The sequence below is a fragment of the Atractosteus spatula genome, chromosome 2 (assembly GCF_055471065.1).
Source record: "Atractosteus spatula isolate fAtrSpa1 chromosome 2, fAtrSpa1.hap1, whole genome shotgun sequence".
Lineage (NCBI taxonomy): Eukaryota > Metazoa > Chordata > Actinopteri > Semionotiformes > Lepisosteidae > Atractosteus > Atractosteus spatula.
Window position 1 is genome coordinate 32,572,573 of NC_142707.1, and position 20,871 is coordinate 32,593,443.

The window sequence follows — 20,871 nt, forward strand, 5'->3', positions numbered from 1 at the left end:
TCTTGTTTTAGCATTGTATCTAACACTCCTGGTTCTGTGTTGGTGGGGGGGAAAGACTTCACAAACTCACTGTCAGTTTTACTGCCTTTTCATTATAGTGGGGCATGCTAATCACAGAGCAGGGAAAGAACTGTGAAGGCAGAGCAAAAATACAGGCATCTGCAGGATGCAGAAGAGAGTAAGAGAGAGGATGGGGATTCCTCTCCATTTTTATTGAAGGAAAAGACAAGAAAGGGTGAGCCTTAAGGTAAAAGATAGGAGGTCATGGGAACAGTCCAACTCTGGGGGTGCAGAATGTTACGGTAATGTTGCACATCCATAAGTATAGTCTCTTGTGAAGCGAACTTCAATCAGTGACAAAACGCCTTCCAAAATGTCGTCTAAGAGAAGCTGCTGGAAGCATCACAAATGTTGAAGCCCAAGGAAGGAGGCTGTGAACGAGTTTGTGGTTCCCTTCCACAGAAAATGAGGTGAAACGCAGTTTAGGCATGATAGTGGAGAAGGATTTGCTCACATGGAAGAAAGCGATGTCGTACTTTATGGCCATGGGGAAGAACTGACCGAAGAACACCATGAAAAACTAGTGAAGAGTGCAGAAGAAAGGCAAAACAGAAGATATCGAGGAACTGAACAAGTAAGCTGAGCCCTTGATAAATTCAGAAAAGTGTTGCAGTACGTGAAGCTTCTGAGTGACACCATTACCAAGTATGATCCTTAATTGGAAAGGAGCCTTAAAATAAGTCAGCAGATTAACCAGGTAAGGCTGCCTTATCGGGAAATGTTTAGGGATCTACAAAGGAAGAAAAAATAGCTGCAAATTAATATGTTCTTAAAAAACCCACCCTCTTAGTCTCCACCAAGAGAGATATTGCAGCCAGCTTCACAACTAGAACCCACTTCGCATTTTAATTTTAATTAAGCCAATGCATTTGCACTTTAATTGTCATTCAGGGCAGGGTTACTTATGTCTTTTAATCATACATACTATATACTGCAGTACATTATACAAAGGTATAGGGTTGGACTGGTTATGTGCAAATCTGGCTACTCAAAATGGTTTTCTTCAACAAACCCTCGCCATCAACCATCAAATGTCACAACCGTACAATATTTTTATTGCACGTTTCATTCCAAAGAATCTCAAAGTGCTTTTACTCCTAAGAGTCGACCCATTTCATTCACCACAGACCCTCACCCACCCTGGTGAGCCATTATGTACCATCAGCCCCAATGCACAGCAGTTCAGCTGGAGAAGCAATAAAAGAAAACTACTTCCTTGATGAAAGGGGGAACTTCAAGAATGCTAGATTATACCAGCCCAGAATGACATGTAACTAGGACACTGAGATTAGTGCTTTAACTCTTTAAAAAAGTACATGAGATATTTAATCATCTAGTAGTCATGACCTTAGTTTAAAATGTCATCAAAGGAATGGCACCTCCTACGTCACAGTGTCCCTTGTTACCTTACTGGGACATTGGTATTGAAATTATGGCTAAAGGGAAAAATGCCACCTTCCTGGTCTAACTTAGTTTTCCACCAACCTGCTTTTCCTTGGAGGCCTCCCATCCCAGTTGCTGGCAATGCCCAGCTTTGCTTAGCTTCAGAATCCAGACAGGATCCAGCTACAAAGTGGTCACAATGCTGCCGAATCGGTGCAGTTTTTTTAATCATCCTTTGATAGGATATATCTATAATATGCTACACCAGGTTTCCAAAGCAAGGCACAATTGTTATTTTCAGTGCCATTTCAACCATTAGTATGAGTATCATTGAAGAAGCCACTTCCAGAGTTGTACAGCCAGAAACAGTCTGCAAAGGAAGTGCTACAGATTGAGAAAACATTTAAGAGTAAGTCTGTAGTTGGTTCCCTAGGGACCTACCCTACCTAAAATAAAAGCGCTCCACTCTAAGAAGGACATGGGAAGTCTGAGGAGCACGTATTCATTCAGCAGCCAGTGACCTAGTTCTGAAAGCACTAGAGCATTTCTTAAATTCCTTTGTATCCCAGAGAGGATGTTTATCAGCCACATCTCAAGCAAAGTGCTCAACAGCTCCACTAACACTTTCAGTGCCACTCACTCAGTCCAGACTGAGGTGCTACCCACTGTATATGTGTAGCATTTAAGGAGAACTGCCTCCCATTCTTGCGGATTTCTGAAATCTTCACCTGAGTTAGGTCTGTAAGCATATAACTGCAGCAAATATCATCTCAGGGTTCTTGCTGGCAAAGTTCAAAACATTTCTAGCCTGAGCGAATGCAAGGAGCTGGTGGGATTGTGTGCTTTTTAAAAACTGAATAAAACAAAACTCACATTTGGTGACAAAACTGTTAATAAGCAAAATATGGAAAGCTTTTAGAAATAATTAACTTCAAAACAAAGAGGTAAAAAGTCTCTGTGTGTTTATTTTCCAGTCTCAAAAATGGAAAGCTAATTTTGCAAACAAAGCATATTGTAACATATAGAATTTAGACGTTACTTTTTACTGAAAAAATACAGTTATTGTGATTTTGTAAGGCATGTGAATCAAGTGCATTTTAAGTTAAGACAACTTCTCAGCACTGTTTAAATGTATACTGCCGAGGAAAAGTATGGTGTGACTTAATCGATGCATTTTTGGCATATTCACAGGACTTAACTGAGCTTAGAAAAGCGATGATTTGTATATGCAGGCTGATTAATTAATAATGCACAATGCACAAAACACAGTTATAAAATATGGTATTTATCTAATATCTAAAGCTATTAAATATGAAGAGAAAAAACTAACAATAGACATCACCAGTGCCTGTAGAGAACAAAAGTAACTTTGCATATAAAATAATCACAGTCTGTAAGTTCAGTTGAACTAAAGTGACCACTTTCAACATGACTACCTTTGAGAAGTAGAGTAGCCTTAATTCCTTTAACAGACTTTAATAGACAAATAATTAATAAGACATACGTGTATATACAGTAGCTAGGATTCAGCATATTTTAAAATGAGACCTTTCTAATTCAGCATCTTAAATGCAAAACGTTTATTAATTGCAAAAATAGCAATGATACAGCAAAAACAACAACAGTTTAACAAGGCAAATAAAATACAAGAAGCAAAAATAAGATATACTTGAAAGGTAGGAAAATAAATCAAATTCTGCACAAACACACTGTGAAGCTTGTTTCTGTCAAATGTATCTATCCAACAAAGATACTCTCAGTGAAGTTTGTGTTTTGAAGGTGTCCAGACAAGGTAAAAGTTAGCCACTACAGTTACAATTTATTTATAATTTATGTGTAAGGGAATATTCAACAAGAAATACAGTGAATATTTACATTTACATTACATGAATTAATTACACACAATATAATTACACACAATATATACATATCATTTCGGCCGTGGAGCCTTCTTCAGGTGTGCATGTTCTTCTTCAGGTGTGTTGACACACCTGAAGAAGGCTCCACGGCCGAAACGTTGTGTTCTCTTTCTTCTTTTTTTCAACATGGAATAAACCTATTACTTGTTCCTTTGCAGGCTACGCATGCTGACGCAGCTACCCACCTGAATATATACATATCTGTATCTAAGAAAAGTCCTCTTGTTAATTAAAAAAAGTAATCCATTACACAAGTAACTTGTAACTGAAATTGTTTAATTTTTAAATCAACTTTCCCTAACATTGATTGAGAACAGATATGAAAGACATAATAGAGTGCTCGGTGTTTTTATGACAACTCCAGTACAGATATTGTTTAATTGATGCAGCATATTGACAGCTGGCATCCAAATCACTCTTTTAGCATGAAAATTTTAGATGTGGTCAAGTTTGTAGACTGGGCAGTTTAATGCTGTAACACAGGTTCCAAGGTGTAGTGAGTATGGAAGTATTTTGAAGTCTGTTTTCCAAACTTTTAGGGGTAGACAGAGTCTGGGAATCTACCTATAAAATTGCCTTAAAATGCTCTTAATCTATGAATCTAATTGTTTCTGAATGTTTAATACTACAAATTTAATTGACTTTCGTGTTGATGTGTGTTTCTAAAAAAACTGACGTGTGTCTAAGAAAGCATGTGAGAAAAAATTTGCTATTTAAATTTGGTCTAATAGAGGGTTGAAGTCATCGAGAATGAGATCTGAAATTAAGTAGCCTGTAGCCTGGAATGTTAGTTAACATAAGTTGTAACATAGTTGCATCTCTGTATTCTCTAACACAGTGAGAAAAAGTACAAGGAAATCTTCCAGAAAGGTGTTACAATTTTCAAGGACTGCAATCTTAAGCTACCAATAGGAATTGGGAATGACCTTTATGGCACGTAACACAACATAGAATTAGATACAGGGAATGCAATGGAGCAAACATGAGAACATTCTCATTGCCAAACTTCAGGAGACATTCAGGGAATAGGACATTGAGTTGGAATAGTTGCAGTAATGTGCAAAATGAAACTCTTCTCTCTCATATACCGATGAGGGAGCACCACTGTATCTTACCACTGAAGACTAGAGAGTACTCCATTACGTTTTGGAGCTGATGCATTGATGCTCTGAACTTGCCAGCTCAGTACTGCATGAGGCTATCAGCAACTTCATTGTGCTGTAAATGGTAAACATAGGTATCTTAATAAATTAGCCCATGAACAAATAACTGTACAAGTTATATTGAAAAGGAAGCAAACATGAAAAATCCGAACTTTAAAAAAACGAGAAGTGATCGGTTAACTGTTTTTAGATGTGCTAAGGTAAAAATAGCTAAATACATTAAAGGCCATGTAAGAAGTATCTCATAATGAGATACCTACAAAACTATATTCTTTAATCTGCTCCTATTTTGTGAAGAGTAGAGGAACTACATGATTAAGATTTCAAACCTTTAATAAGGCCTTGTCTATCCAGTGGTATTTACTGGATCAAGCCACAGATAAATTATTTTTTCACTGTCCCAAGTTAAGTGCAGGGAGTTGTAGAGGGCATTTACTTATTAATTAAAAATCAAAAGGGACAGCTTGAAAATACTGTTGATACACAACTACTTAGCAGGAATGGAGTGTGACAGCATTTTCCTATCGTTACTTATCGATGGAAAACCAGTCAAAACATCTCTATATTTTAGAGAAGCTTGACATCAGACCAGACTGATCACGTCCCAGTTGCACTACGTCAGCAGCCAGAACAAAACGGCAGCGTTCGCCTAATAAGTACTTAGAGGAAGTGAAGAGGACGATGCACAGAATCTCCACTCAGAGAATAGGACGTTTCTTTTGGTAATTACAAATGACTAACGCACCACACTGCACAGAGTCCTATAAATATACTGTCTGCTACAAACCTTCTTAAGAATCCCATCTCAACTTGCGCAGCAGGACATTTTTAAAAGTAAATAATAATTTTCAGAAAATATTCCTTCTTACTTCTTAAGATACAAAGAAAAACCACTAACATTCTTCAGAAGGTCCTATAACAACATCAGATTTGACTTACAGTTCAAACAAATTTGTATAAATATATAAAATAAAAATACAGAATACACCCCACAATAAAGATGAATGCGACGTTTATTATACAAAATTCTTATTTGAGCCAGAACAGCTCTGTATTCTCTGGCCACTGGATCCAAGGCATAGGACCATAAATCAAACGGGATACTAGTTCAGCGTTTTTATTACTGCGGAGGCGCAACTGCAGTCTCAGTATTTCATTACATAGCAGCGCACAACTGGACTTAAAACGCACTGTATAAAATAGCCTTTTCTTTCAAACCAACAGCAGAACTTCATCTGGAAGGAATACATATTGGGAAGTCAATGTATAAAAAGCCCAACTGTCTGAGAAATAAACGCGTTTGTCTAAACATTTTAAGAGAGGGCAGGGGAAATAAAGTATAGGAAGCACTGGATTAAGACCAGCACTTTTTCGGTTCAACTCCTCTACCAATTATTACTTCCCCAATCGGTGCCCCTTATGTTTCCTTCAGGAAACATCGTTATTGTCACACGAATGCTGGCCTGTAGGATCAAAGTCCTGGAAGAAATCGGACTTTAGCGAGAAATCTGTTGCGACACATTGGATGCAACATTTTACCTTGGCTTCAGCACCCTGTCCTTCCTGGATTTCATTCACCTCCGCATTCTGCGGCTCACCAGCTGTAGCTTCTTGACTCTTGTCCGCTTGCTCTGCAGAGGTGGCTGCTCCCATGGTGAAAACCAGACCCTTCTTCTTTTCTTGTCCGCCCGAGAACAATTAAGTACAGTGGCGACAACGACCAAATATCCAGCAACCCAATGCTAACTGCAAACCCCTCCTGGATCGTCAGGCTCTCAAGTGATGCAATCAGGATCCCTGCAAACTCTTTTAGAAAACCGCCTCCCCTTCGCTATATCACATGCACAGGAGCGAGGCACGCCTTGCAGCATCAGATTAAAAAGAAAAAAAAATGTCCTGGGAAGGTGGCTGGTACCCTTGTGCTGAATACCGAGCAAACGCTCATAGTGTTTCACTTCCCAACATCACCAGACAAGGGAGAACCGAAAGCGTTCTTATTTGAAAATATTTAAATGGACCTGATCAAATATTAGCTCTGTAAACAAACTTCTTATTATTCCTTTTCCAAATCAAGATCCTGCAGCGGCAGGATTGGGAGAATAGTCTACCCTGCAGCATTTAAACGTATGGACGTAAAGAGAGAAAACACCACTGATAAATAATTTCAAAAAATAAACTCTTAATCTGTTTCGGAGGTGGAAGATCATGAAATGTAAAAAGGTGAAGCACACATTTACATGAACTCCCCTTCTACATCAGGCACTGCAGTGAAAAAATTCCTGTATCAGCACCGCGCTCATTGCGGGATATGAGCTCTACCTCCTCTCTCGGACATCTTCAATTACATTTTGTGTAGATTGGCTTTTTTCCCCTCACTTAAAAACAACAGTAATAAAGATTATTTCTAATTTAGTGATGTATAATGTGGATACAATTTGGAAGCAGAGCACTTAGAGGAATTACCGTAATTATTATTAATAATACTTGCGTTATAATTAATACAACTTGCAAGACTTTAAAAAAGCAGTTTTATTCTTACAAGAGGTTTTTTTGGATCATTTAAAGCAGACGACATCAAATTATCCAAATCTGCAGCTAAAGTTCAGTGTTCTAATTTTCTCGTTTATCTCCCTCTTTTAAATACAACAACACACTGTAGTCTGAATAGAGTGGTCATAATGGGGTGGCCAGAAAAACCGGACACTTTAATCCAGAACGGAATTTTTAAATTGTTCTGAAACTTTAAGTAGCCTAATCAACAAGTAGACTGAGCGCAAGATTTTCGCATTATTGTTAGCTGATTATCTCATCATGATATTAACAGTTTTACAAAATTGGGAAACCGCATCTTTAAATTATTCGTCGCAAAAAATAAATTGTTCGGTTCCCATAGCCCTACCTTGCACAGACCCTCTGGATCACAAAAACATAGTGGTGACAAGACAACGAACATCTGATTACGTGTCATTATTAAAGTAAAAAAATAGATTGTGATATTGTGAAATGTACTAGAAGTACGAATAAGTTTGCATAAAGTCGCTGGCTATGGTTTTTTGTTCGTTTTATTAATTTTCTGTTGAGGTGAGATGAGTCGAGGACAATTAGTAGTCTATTTGGCTCAGGTGTAGCAGATAATGGTTTTAATGTAGCTTCGAACATCTCTTATTCATTGATCAGTTTATGATGGACAGGCACAGGTGGAAATGACACTGAATCAGATACTTCTAGATTAAGTAGAAGTTTTTTCCTTCTGCTGAGGTCAACTGGTTACATTGCAGGCAACACACATTAATAAAGGCAGTTCTGTAACTCAGACGTTGGTACAGGATTGATACCAATGATAAATCCCATTTGATCCTTTAAGAGTTTAAACAAGTTTACAAATATGCCCCAAATAGAAAACTGAAACCAATAAGCTTGTGATTAAGAACTCAGCTGGTGCATAACAAAAAAAGAACCTTCCCAATGACTCTACCACATATAGGAGATGCAGAAAAAAAGAGACTTGTACAACACACATGCATGGAAGAGTCTGGGATACATACAATGTTTACAAATGTTTATGGTCATTTTCATAGAATTAAATTAGATGTACCACATTACTTTATTTCACCATGCTACTGCACCTGACAATAAGATAAAAAGCAGATTTTGTCCACTACTCTATGACGATAATGATCTCAAACTCATTTCCAGAAAAATGTCAAACAGAAACGGTGGTCTGGAGTACATCAGAAAATGCCTGTCTTGAAACCCAGATCTGGCTTCAGACCCAGAGCACATGTTTGACAGGAGCACTGGAGTACAGAATAAAATGTCTGAACTCCAAGTTCAAAGGTGTAATGTTAAAACATGAGGGTTAAAGAAAGTACATAAAAAAATGACAACGAAGATGGCATCACTCTTTTGATACCTAAACTGGCCACACTATGTTATAGTATCAACATTCTTTGACACATATTTTTACTTGTAGGTGTTGTTTACATTCATCTGTGGTTCTTAGTTCACTGAACTACAGTACTTAATGTAATGTATAGTGTTTTGTGCTCAAACTGAATAAACAACAAAGCTTGAACTCTTTATTTGTTTTGTAAATATGCACCAACAAAGAACAAACCTGTTAAGCCGCTACAATACTTATGCTGATTTATTATTGAAATTTTTTACATTTAAAGTAGATCAGAATGGTGTGCTACTACCACAATTACCAATCCTTATAAATCCTTTTAAGTCTTGGATATTTTGTGTAAGTTTACATAGCAGAGAGTTGTATTTTATATTAGAAGAAATCCCCTTTTCCGAAACAATTCCATCACCAGTATGTTCTGCCACAGATCTATGATAGTTCATTCAAGAAGCCCGATCAATAAATCTGTCAATGAAATAATAATACAGCTAACAATGAGAAAGATGGGAAATTGAGACTTTTAGTGTCAACGATTAGGTATATGACTCAAATACCAGACGGCAGCTCATTCCTTAAGAAATTTTAATGATTGTGAAACACTTTTCACAGAAGTTTCAGAACCAGTGTTAAGCAGAATAGCTGTGTCTTAAATTATCATGGACTCCTCTTCCAATATAAGGGTTTAGAAAAGATACAGCAAAATGTTCTGGAGTGTGGCACATGGCACATCACTTGACTGCAGGATTCCCTCTGCAATCAAAGGTGTCATTGTTTAATCAATTCGATGCTACTGGTGAACAGCAAAACAGCTTGAAGAAATTGGATTTAGAATTTTTTTCATTTCTTGTCCCCTGTGTACCATCCTAACAAACATTCTATTATTTCAAAATCAGATTGATACATATTGTTAGGTGAAGAGACACATAATGTAGTACTGTAATTCCAATAACAGAACTGTCCAACAGTAAGTCAGAAAAGAGAAAAATTAGGGGCTCCAGAATTAAATTATGAAAGAAATGAAAGTTCTGTACAAGCACATGACTGTTGCTTCACTCAGATTCTTTTATTGCGGAAAAGAAGTTAGTGGATCTGCTCTTACATAATTATCAATTACAATGAACAAAGTGGCTTCTCTGTGTTTTACCCCAATTCGGTGTCATGGGGCTTTAAATAACTTGTGGTGTAGGAAGAAATCGATTTCAATCTTTGTTCTCTGCTGCACGGGATCTTGGAGTTAAATCTAAGGCAAATGAAAAGTTTTCATCTTTTTCTTCTGGAGACGAAATTCAACAATTTAACTCTATCTCAATAGGCAGTAGTGACCCCTGTTGAGAAAGGTCCAAGGAACATTTTTACCTTAATTAAGACAATTGCTCCTCTAGATTAGTGCTCTGGCAATCGGCTTCTGTTGGCTGGCTTCATCTAATGCAGAGGAATATCTGCTTACAAAACACATTTGAAGGACAGACACACACAATATCAATTGTCCACGCCATAACTGCACCCAGTGCTTTGAAAGCAGATAGAAATGTACAGATCAGGACTATATAACATTAGAATGGTTTAACAAAAAATATAAATCGAATAAAAATGGTCACAGAAGAAAAAATATTCATTATTTGGATAAGGAAGGTATTCATAGCAAGAGTCAGGTGTACAACCTCTATCTTATTAACTATATTTCCCTTGGAGTTCTTGTCACCAGTATTCAATGTTGGAATTCCAGGTTCAGGCCAACGCAGGAGAATCAGCATAAACATTTTAGAACTGACTGACAGTAATCTGCTCACTATACTGGCAAACACTTAAGCTGGAAAAAGAAATGGCTGATCTCGGATTTTTATGTCATGAACTCTGAAGTGGTGTGCTCAGCTCTGTCATAGTAAGTACTCAAAAGAAACAGAGTTCCTTCAAAAAGCATTAATTTTGTACATATCTATAGAAACAACAACAACAACAACAACTTTACAACAACAACAAACAACAACAATAATAATAATATTTTTTCTCATGTTTTGACTGTTTTACAGAAATATGTCACTGGAAAGAGAGTTTTATTTCTCAAAGCAGGACTGCCAAAATCTCTCACTTATGGTTTCATGCTCTGTTAAAAGTATTGAAAAACCCTGTTCTGTGGTTATGTAAAATGAAAACACGTTTGTTTCTCATATGGTTTTACTTAAAAGTGTTAAATAGAAATTTAGGGTAATGGCTGTAGTCATTCTCTTGGCAGGCCTTGTCTTGTCATTATATTTGGTAAATATTATTTACTTAAAGTAAGATAAAGCTTCACTAAGATTTTGGGGATCTCTATAATGGCCAGGTATTCTTCAATGGTTTTATCTGTTTTCTTTGAAGAACACTGACACTGCTTTTACTCCTTCATAAAATCCTGTTTGAAGCAGGATATGGGGTGTGACAAAAGAATTTATTATTTTGTCAATTTTCCTTGTCAGTGCTAAATTTACAAGTTAACAAGCTGATAAGTAATATATCCAATCCAGACAGCTTGGACCACAGTTTCACTGGTCTTAGTCTCAGCATTAACCTCCCTGAAATGTGTTCACATCACAAAAAGTATTGCTTATTTATACACTTTCAGGCCTTTAAAACAAGAGGCCAAGAGCTAGTGGGCACAGAGATGGAACAACACTCTCATTTTCCCTATAGGTGCTCACTCCATGAAGCAGGTGATACCATCTAGGAAAGTGGTATGAAGAGATTATATTGCTTCTGCCTGTGTCCCAGGCGAACAAATCCTTGAAATATAGTTTAATAATCTGATACTGAAAGAAAATACACAGAAGCATTTTTCTTTACAATGGCAAACATATGAATTGAACTAATTCTTACAGACCTCTTAGATTAGGGAAGAGGAGCATCTAATAACAGAACAGAGGAAACTAAAGACAAAGGCTTGGTGTTAGAACTCCTCTCGCTGCTGGTGTATCGTTACCCCCCAAAGTCTGTTGTGTTTCTAGCTCCAACACCTCAGTAATGTTCCATTGCTCTATGCTTCGGATGCTAACATTAGGACAAATTCACAACCTTCAGCATCTACAACTATTTATAGAGTCGGTAACAGAGCAGGAACTTACAAATAGGAATCAGGTGTGAATTCCAGAAGGATAAAAGCAAAATTATGTTGACAGTGTTGAGTGTGCTTACCTTTCAGTAAATTTTATAACAAGGAAGAAGGAGATTTGTTTCAAAACACACAAAACATTACAATAAGTATTTAATACTTCAGAGGACCAAATGTACAAACATCCCCCCAGGTTTCAAACTTGTGTTATTTAAAGATTTACATAATGTTTTTTCATGACAATTTAACCAGTATACAGTACGTAACACAAAGTATCCACTTCAGATTGTTTCATAAGTGTTTCCTTTGATTGAAACTTTACAGCAAAGGTAAGTGAAATGTTGAATGAATCTCTCGGGGCTCTTACTGTATACTAGGCAATGCTTAATGCAGGAGTGCACAACTCCAGTCCTAGAAGGCCAGAAGGTTAATAGTTTTCTTTCCCCCTAAGCTCTCAATTTGATAATGGACTCATTATTTGCTTCAGTGGACAAGCTGAAGCCTTTCCTTGTTCTTGAGAAGCTGGAGATTTACAGAGGCCTGTAAAACCTGCTGGACAGGGGCCCTTATGGACTGGAGACAGGCACTCATGGTGTAAAGTAAGCAGTGCATATGAGCCTTGATTGACTTTAGAATCTACCACAAAGGAAAGACAGAGTTGAAGCTGGGATGGTTGATCAGGCCTTTGAATTTCTCTGGACTTGAGAGCTAGCATTACTCATAATGGGCTCACCCAGCAGAATCCAGTGCCACTCTGATTCTACGTGAGGCCACAAGACTTCTGGCAGCAGAATTTCCACAATGTGGCATTGTCTTTTTCACTGAGTGGAACAACTTTTGCAGGGTGTTTAAAATAGACAATTTGTGTGCGTTTGCGTGGGCACACATCACTTTTGCACGTGCAAATTCACAAGTATGCATTTCGTGTGACTGCTGCTGTCACACGTTTTGTCGTGTCTTACTCGGCAGAAATAGTGCGAAAAGCGGAGGAGTGTTTCAACACTTTATACAGGTACAGGACATTGCATCCTCTCACCATATTGCCAAACAGGTTAATCAGTCCGTGTTGCATAAATAATAATTAGCAGCAAAAATACTGCAAGAGAGCAGTTGTCTGTTGTCTGAACTACATTCCCACGTAGTACATGTTGGGCAATATTTAAAATTTAAACACCAGGAAGCAGAGGCTTCAGGATTGATCTTGCACCTGTTGCCGAAGGTAAACATCAGATCCTCTAGGCTGTGCCACATGAGAGGGAAAAGGGGAAAAGGAAAAACATGTCCAAACGACTGTGGAGCCTAAGGTGCTCTGGATTGTGAGGGCTTTTGGAATTGTGAAAGACTTGTGTTTTTTGGAATTGGTAAGCAGTCTAGCTGTCTGGCTAGGGCATAGAGAGGAAGTTAAGGTAGAGCCCAAACATGAGCTCAGGCTTTGTCTCTCCTCCCACTTTAAAACATAAAAGACCACTGTTTTTTTTTTTCTTGGATTGAATTTCGTTTGTTTTACTGAGACCTGTTATAGGGCACATCGCCACCAGCTATACTATAATACTTATAAAGTGCTTCAGTTCAGTATGTCATCTAGAGATGTAGTACTGGGTAATACAGAAAACATTACTTGAATGCTGTCTTTAAAGAATTAACTTAAATGAGAACAAAACAGTATTTCATACATCTGCTGAGATATTGTAGCAAAAGGGATGTGGCAATTCATTTTTCCTGTCCCAGGTATATTTACCCTATCTTATTTTAGAAATGTAAATCAATTTAAAACTTTCTAAGTGCTACAGTATCCAATCGTAAGAACATTTTATTAATAGATACAAAACAAAAAAACACGTAAAAGCTTGTTATTGTGTGGACTGAGTCTTTCAGTCTGAGAAACTGATTGTCTTTCTGCTTAAATATCACTTTCACTACTGTACACCTTGCAATAATATGTAATAACTTACTTCATTGCATTTTATTTTGAATTACAATTTGCCTGAGACAAAAATGCGGTGTTTACCAAACTGACCTCGCTAATACTTTATTGACATACCCTCAGCGCAGTATTCACGATAAATAAGAAACCTCCAATTTGACCGACTTTGTACAGTATGTTTAGCTGAAATTAAAAAGTACTTTTCGAGGAACTTGTTGAATCCATAAAAAATCACATCAAAGTCTTCTGGCTTACCCAACAATATACAAAAGTCGTACTGCTGTCTTTTGCAGACACCATCTCTCTTCATGCAACCAGAGGGACAAAACAGGAACAAATCCTCTTCTATATTTAGATTGGGTCTAATCCAAAATAAACATTGCGTTATAATTAAACCCGCTTCTTCTAAAAGGACAAGAGGCCTAATTGTGTAGTGTGAGACTTTAACAACCCAGCCTCAAATGGCTGCCCACTTTGAGTTTCATGCTGAAGCCCAGGAGCACTCAGCTGACTCAACCCTGCCATTATTAAAGGACAAGTGGGTAAGAAAGCCATCAGCTTTAAGGAGAGGGATTTAAGCACACTTATTCATTCCTGACTAATTAGCAACAACTTGGCGAATAGTGGCTTTTGACTGAATGAGCCAAGAATGTAGCTGCCCAAAGCATTTCTACAATTGTGAACTTTCCTGTGGAAATTCAGGTCAAAGCCACAGCATGAGATCTCCATCAGGTCCTATAGAAGACAACATTTTATTATTATCCAGGAGGATCAAAAAGAACCATAACCCGGATCTGAGGTCAATTTTGATACATTTAAAATGTAAAGTAAACCTACAACAATATTGAGTCTACATAAGAGAAGTGGGATATTGGGGTTTAAATGTACCAGGAAATTGTATGTGTTTAACAAACTGCTTTGATGATCAAAACCACCCACTACTTCATTTTTTTATTAATGTTGAATATTTTAATGACACCCTCCAAAAACTGAAATTGTCTGTACTGTACTTTACCCTGAATCCCACTTTTCCTTTAATTATGTCTCTTTATAGATTTGCTGCTAATGTAATAAATATGAAAAACATCACTATAGGATGCATGGTTTTAGAAAGAGAGTACGGATTGTGGATGTTGGCTATTTGCCAGACTTGAACTCCATGAACACTTGTGGGATGAGCCAAAAAAGCATGTGTCATCTAGGGCTCAGTGACAAGGTGAACAGGCACAGACATGAACTGGGTCTGAGTGGAGTGACTCAAAATCCCATAATACAGCTTTTGCAACCTGGCACAAAGTTACAAAACATCTACAGCTTACAGTGACAGGAAGACACATTGCTTACCAGTGACTTGAACTGCATACAACCTGTTGATTACAAATTTTAATTAGTGTAATGCACAACCTACTTCATTTTGGTTCAATAAAATGTCAGCACAGACATAAAGATTGTTTTCCTGAAAACTTTTTGAATTTCTTGCAGTTTTAAGTTGGTCTGATTTGATATTCTGTATATTATGTTCAGATTCATATAGACTATCACAAGGTTTAGGATGACATAAATGAAGAAAAGAAGGCAGATTCTAATACAAAAAAACCCAATCAGAAATACTTCTTGACATAACAGATGTCTGTGCTATCATACATACCAAACCATTTGAGACTGCTGTAAAACAGATGTTCCCTTTAGTGACTAACATAAAACAGGTTAACTATACCCACTTACTGGTTTAGATTACACAAACACTTTCAATAACATTATTTCAGGGGTCACTTGTAAACTATGTTTTAGTACAGAAGTTCAGTACTTAAGCATAGCTTGAGAAATGCTCGGAAATGACTCATACATGCTTAATTTATAAAACACGTCGAGTCTGTATTAGTTATTAGTGACAATGGTAATATGTACCTAATTAGACCTTATCACACAGGGGTTGGACCATACATCATTTTCAAGTATGTCACTGATAAGCAATTAGTATGTGGATCAAGGATACTCCCAAAATAAATTGATACCATATTTTTTACACTACATGTATTTTTGCACTCTCCAAGATTTAAAGAATGAGTGAGAAACTCAAGAGTAGCATCTTATAACTCAATAGTTACACTTTCTTATGTATCTCAGCTGGTGTGACAAAGGGAGTTCAAGGTCAAGCATTCAATATCCATGCACAGCCAAGCTATCTGCAGAAAAGCAACTGTCTACATCTGTAAAGTATCTGTAGTGTGCCTTAATAACTTTAACAGAGATGTACTACAGTATAAAATCTTTTGTGAAGTGCTCCATTCCTACACATTGGCTTCAATGGTCTGTGGACAACATAGAATCTCTTGTGTAAAATGCCCTGACTGGTGATCATATTGTACGGCCTGTGGTGCACAGGCATTATCACAATCCAAGCAATGCTCAATGTTTGCCAACAAGCAAGTATGAGATGACAAAGAAATCCATTACGTGCTCTCCAATTCATTATGTTCAGGAAACATTAAAAGAGATCTGTCTGTGGTACTACAAAAATCAATTTAACAAGGTGTAGCAAGCCACTTCTATTTTATTGTTGCATAAGGGACAGAAGAAAAATTTACCTGAAGGGTTAGTCTTGGCTTGCATTTCATGAGACACCTGTACGTGATGAACTAGATCAGGAACAAAGGTGGAAGGTCTTGGTGTCATGTACAATACAAATACAAAATGTATACATATTTACAGTCATCTTCAAAGCAAGTGAAGAGAAATACGAGTAAATGTGAAAAGATAACACACTGCTTTTCACAATGGTTCTAATGGCTACTCTTGTGTATTTAAATATTGCAAAAACTTTAAAATGAAAAATAAACCGGGAAACGTTTTGAAATGGTTCAGCATGAACTTGCCATGAGAACAATTACTCTGCTTTTCTTAGATGGAAACATGGTTAAATAAGTAACGCAGCATCAACTTCACATCTTCTTAAAAGAAGTTTACATTTCAAAGTCATTCAACGTGAAACAAATGGAGGTAACCCAGGATGCCTGAGGCACACAGATCTGTTATGATTTATTAAGGAGCTACGTGACTTAGACCAAACAAGGAAAAAAAAAAACAGTGCGATACTCTCAAAATCCTACTTTGATTTGGCCTATCAGTTGTAAAAGGTAGTGAAGAGTGATATGACATTGCAGTTCTCCATTATGCAAGACTAGTATATACTTATGTGTTATTCAGAGCCCAGTGTAATTCTTTCTTGGGTCTCCCATTAAGGCCCATATGTTGGGAACAAGCATTGCTCAAAAACCTGTAAGCCTTTGGGCTACTGCCATATCACAGTGAGGGCATCATAGTAAAAGATTTCCTCATCTGAATGGAACTGGTTGGTGAGATAGATCCGGTGACTGCTGTCACCAGCTGCAGACATGCTATCACACACTGACAGCATGGGCACACAAACAGAGCTGATCCAAGAGGTGTATAAAGATAATGAAAGCAGAAATAGTAAAGTTAATCCCAGACAAAATGGACCATCCTGCTATTAGAATGCAAAGTACATGTCTCAAGAAAATTATAATAAAACATTTCCATTTTGGAATAACAGTGACTGAATTGTTTGGCACATAAAAAAAACACATTCATTTGCTGAAGACCACAGAAGCAAAACAAAGTTTGTAAATTGCCTGGAACTGGATTTATTATATGAACCACATATAATAAAATATATCTCAAATATAGCCCTGGCTGAGCATTTTGGAACGACTGGAAATTCCTTAGGTAGTAAATACCTAATGCTAACTGCAGCATGTACAAATTATTCTGCACATATGTCGACTCTACAAGCACATGTTCTGTATCTAATGTGCAAACAAGTTGCTGATGAGATGGATTTGTCCTGTATTAATTTCACCCTGTACTGACTCAACAAGTAGTTATTCAACTGAGGTTGGTGTTAATCCTAAAATAGCTGCGTACAGGCTGCATTTTGGTATACAGTATGTCTATTCACATCTATCCTGTGAATATATAGTTTTAAATAAAGCAAAACTCATTTATTATTTGTATTTCTGAATTCTTCAATGCCCCAAGGAACGCAATACAAAATCCATAAAGAAGAGTTCATTTCTATTAGTTGCTAGATATATATCTATCCAAGAGTCATGTAGACTATTTTAAAGGTGCCTAGAGAATTGGCTTGAACAGGATGGCCAATTGTCAGACCCATGTGATTTCCAGTCCTAAATATCCCTGTGCTTCTGGTTCTCATTTCACTCTTGATCTCAAGGAGCTCTTTGCCAGCTTCTTTAAGGATTTTAAAAACCTAAATGAAACCCCTACATTTAAGATGAAAGAGATTCTGTTCTTTTAACCTGCGTGTTAATAAGGCACATCTTTCTCCTTTTTGAATTCCAGAATAAGAAAAAAAACATATGGAGTAACCAGTGCAGAACACCATATTCACATTGTGTTCGGAGTGGATTGTATAACGAGAGGCATTAAAAACACAAATTAGCATCACATTTTACTTAACAAGAACAAAGTATAGTGATTTATGTCTTAACCAGAAAGCAATTGACAAGCATATAATGCCAAGGCACTTAAAACATGTTAAGGTTTAAATCCTTTCTGAAATCAAAGGAAGTTAAAGACCAAGAGAGTCCATATCTTCAATGAAGTAGTTCAATATTTCATGGGGTGAGAACATTATGTCCACACATCTGTATAGAGTATAGAGCCATCAAGAAACATTAATTGTGATACCCATCTGTACAATATTGCACTCTACCCACCATCGTGCTGGAACAGATGGACCTGCATAAGGTCATCACTGAACATAATGTCGTGCCAGTTTGCAGTCGGTCAGTCGCAGAATATCTCCATGTCCAGACACAGCATCTTACCTCATGACCTTTACCAGAGCTGATCTGGCCTCGGTGACATACAGGTGTCTCTACAGCCGCTTGGGATGCAGGACAATCTTGTTGTTTTTGCTCTTCCAGATGTACAGATACAGAAACAAATGCAGGTATAATGTATAGACACAGAAAGGCATGCGAAATAATGATTATTTTGAAACAGTTGTGATGTTCTATTGAAGTCTTAAGAAATGTTAAACGGAAATTGAGAGTTCTTTGTGTTCTAACTCTTCCATTTCTGTTCAGGGGCTGGTTGTTTCGTTAGGGTGAATCTGTTTAGGGACTTATTGCAGTTGGCCTGCCAAAAAGTAATTGTGGAAAGTGGATGCCTCAGTGTACTCCTTGGGCTTTATTGTTTTTGTAGTGGCTAATTTAATCTGGGGATTTTTATTTTTCCAGTAAAATTTGATTTTACGGAATCTAATGAGTGAAACCAGTTAGTGGCGGGTTGAGATAGGATCATTATAAAGAGTCAACTTTAGGTAGAATTACCATTTTAACAGTTGGTATTCTGCCAATTATAGAGACATGTCAATTCATCCAGTCATCTTCTGGTGTTTTTAGTGGAGAATGAAGTTCATTTGGAACAGGTCTGGCAGCCTGGGGGAAATAATAATGACTAAATATATAATGTTTACAATAGAAGTAGGAGGGGGTAGTTCTGGAGTTGTAGTGTTCCAGCTATCTCCACTTAGTGGTGGAATTGTGGATTTTGTCCAGTTAATACAGTAATAGAATATTTCACAAAATATTTATGAGATTGATGGCTTTCTGTAGAGAATGTGATGGATCCCACAAGCATAATAGTACATCATCTATATATAGATGTCCATGATGTCCATTGGGGTTTTCTATTCCCTCAATGTTTTCATTTTGTCTTAGTGCAGCAGCTTGCTGAGGAGCTCCGTCTTCCCAGCAAACCTGAATTGAATTGGATGAAGCGGTTAGAAAATGGATGGATGTTTTGATCAAAAACTTTAAAATAGTGCATTCATCATTTTTAATTCAACGTCATTAGAAAGGGGATGAAAAATAGCGCAAGGCACAGTAACAATTTTGTTGCTCTTTTTGCACCCACGTGTCTTCTAGGTAAGGACAATAATGAGGTCGTCATACCTGTAGGCTCAAGGCTAGGACGCTCTGTTAGAAATGGCATTATAGTGCCTTGAAATAGAGACAAACTCAGAAGCAAAGAATTTCTTTGCGTCAAAAATGTCAACTTATACACAGCTGAGGTGAAATCATGCAAGCCATCTGGTCCAATTAGTGCCAATACAGAGCTTGAATCATTTACAGCACTGCAAGCTCACAGGCACCTCACAATTCCAGAGGGTCACTGCTGAGTGAAAACTATAGGCTGCCCAGACCGGGCGGCATCTGGTCGAGTGTGCACACAACACTGACTTTTAAACTAGTCCTGACTTGAATGAGTGGACTGTAGGTCAGCCTGCACTCCCAATGTGCACCTTTATGGGTGCTTCTCTTGTGAGCCCTACTTCAGGAACATGCAGCTCTGGTCCTGGACAGCCACAGTCCACAGTCCACAGTCCACAGAATTACAAGTGGCCATAAATAGTCAATGAGAAGAGATCTGGAAACTGTTAACAGTTCATCTGGATCTGTAAACACCTCGGTAAGAATATAAGAGAGGTTACAAATGAAAGGAGGCCTTTTGGCCCATATAGTCCGTTTGGCAGTTAGTATTGAAGAGATCCAAGCATCTCATCCAACCATTTCTGGTAAGGAGACAGGGTATAGGCTTCACCAGCATGGCTGGGTAGCCTGTTCCATACTACCACAACCATGTGTGTCCTGCTGTCAGTTTTAATTACACTTCACTTGTGTGCTCTGGTACATGTTTAACTGTTGATTCCGAAGATATCCACTGGGCTGACTTTGTCTGTGCCTTTAAGAATTTTGAATACTTGGATCATAATCTCTGTTTGAGACAATAATAGGTTCAGTTCCTTCAGTTTGTCAGTGTTGGACATTCTCTTCAGCCTGGGAATGTTTCTGGTTGCTCTTCTCTGGACTCATTCTAGAACAGCAGTATCTTTTTTTATAACATGGCAACCTACATTGTGCATAGCTGTCTAAACGAGGTTTTACTAGTCTTTTAGATATATTTATATTGTGTGCCCTTTTAAATGCTTAATAATTATGCTTTAATGGCCTAATTAAGCTACTTCCAGATTTAATGAAGCCATTCAGAGTTTGGCTGAAATATAAACATGAAGACACTGTGGCTCTGCAGGAACGTACCAGTTGACTCCTGCCCCTACAACAGATTTCATGATAAATCCACCTTCTCCAAAGCATTTCACTGCTAGGAAAAGGAAATTGTATACTATAAAATGCTAAGAGTTTTTTACATCCTGTGGGCTATAAAAGAACATTTATAACTGGATGATTAAAGTTTTTTCTACAAGAGAAAAAAATACAACACATACTGTACTTTGATGCCCACATTATTCAATGGACATTCAGAATTGTTCTATATTTTTTGTTTCAAGTCATTATTGAAAAAGATAACAGATATTGAAC

General features: G+C 37.4%; 1 protein-coding gene across 1 annotated transcript in view; it reads right to left on the bottom strand.

Moving 5' to 3' along the window:
- Positions 1 to 6,309, bottom strand: part of akap12b (A-kinase anchoring protein 12b) — a 65,580-nt gene extending 59,271 nt beyond the window's left edge. Inside the window, exon 1 of the mRNA XM_088929554.1 lies at positions 6,065 to 6,309. Coding sequence (XP_088785680.1) covers positions 6,065 to 6,178 — 114 coding nt within the window. The 5' untranslated portion in view covers positions 6,179 to 6,309. The remainder of the gene's footprint in view (positions 1 to 6,064) is intronic.
- Positions 6,310 to 20,871: the final 14,562 nt, after the last annotated feature.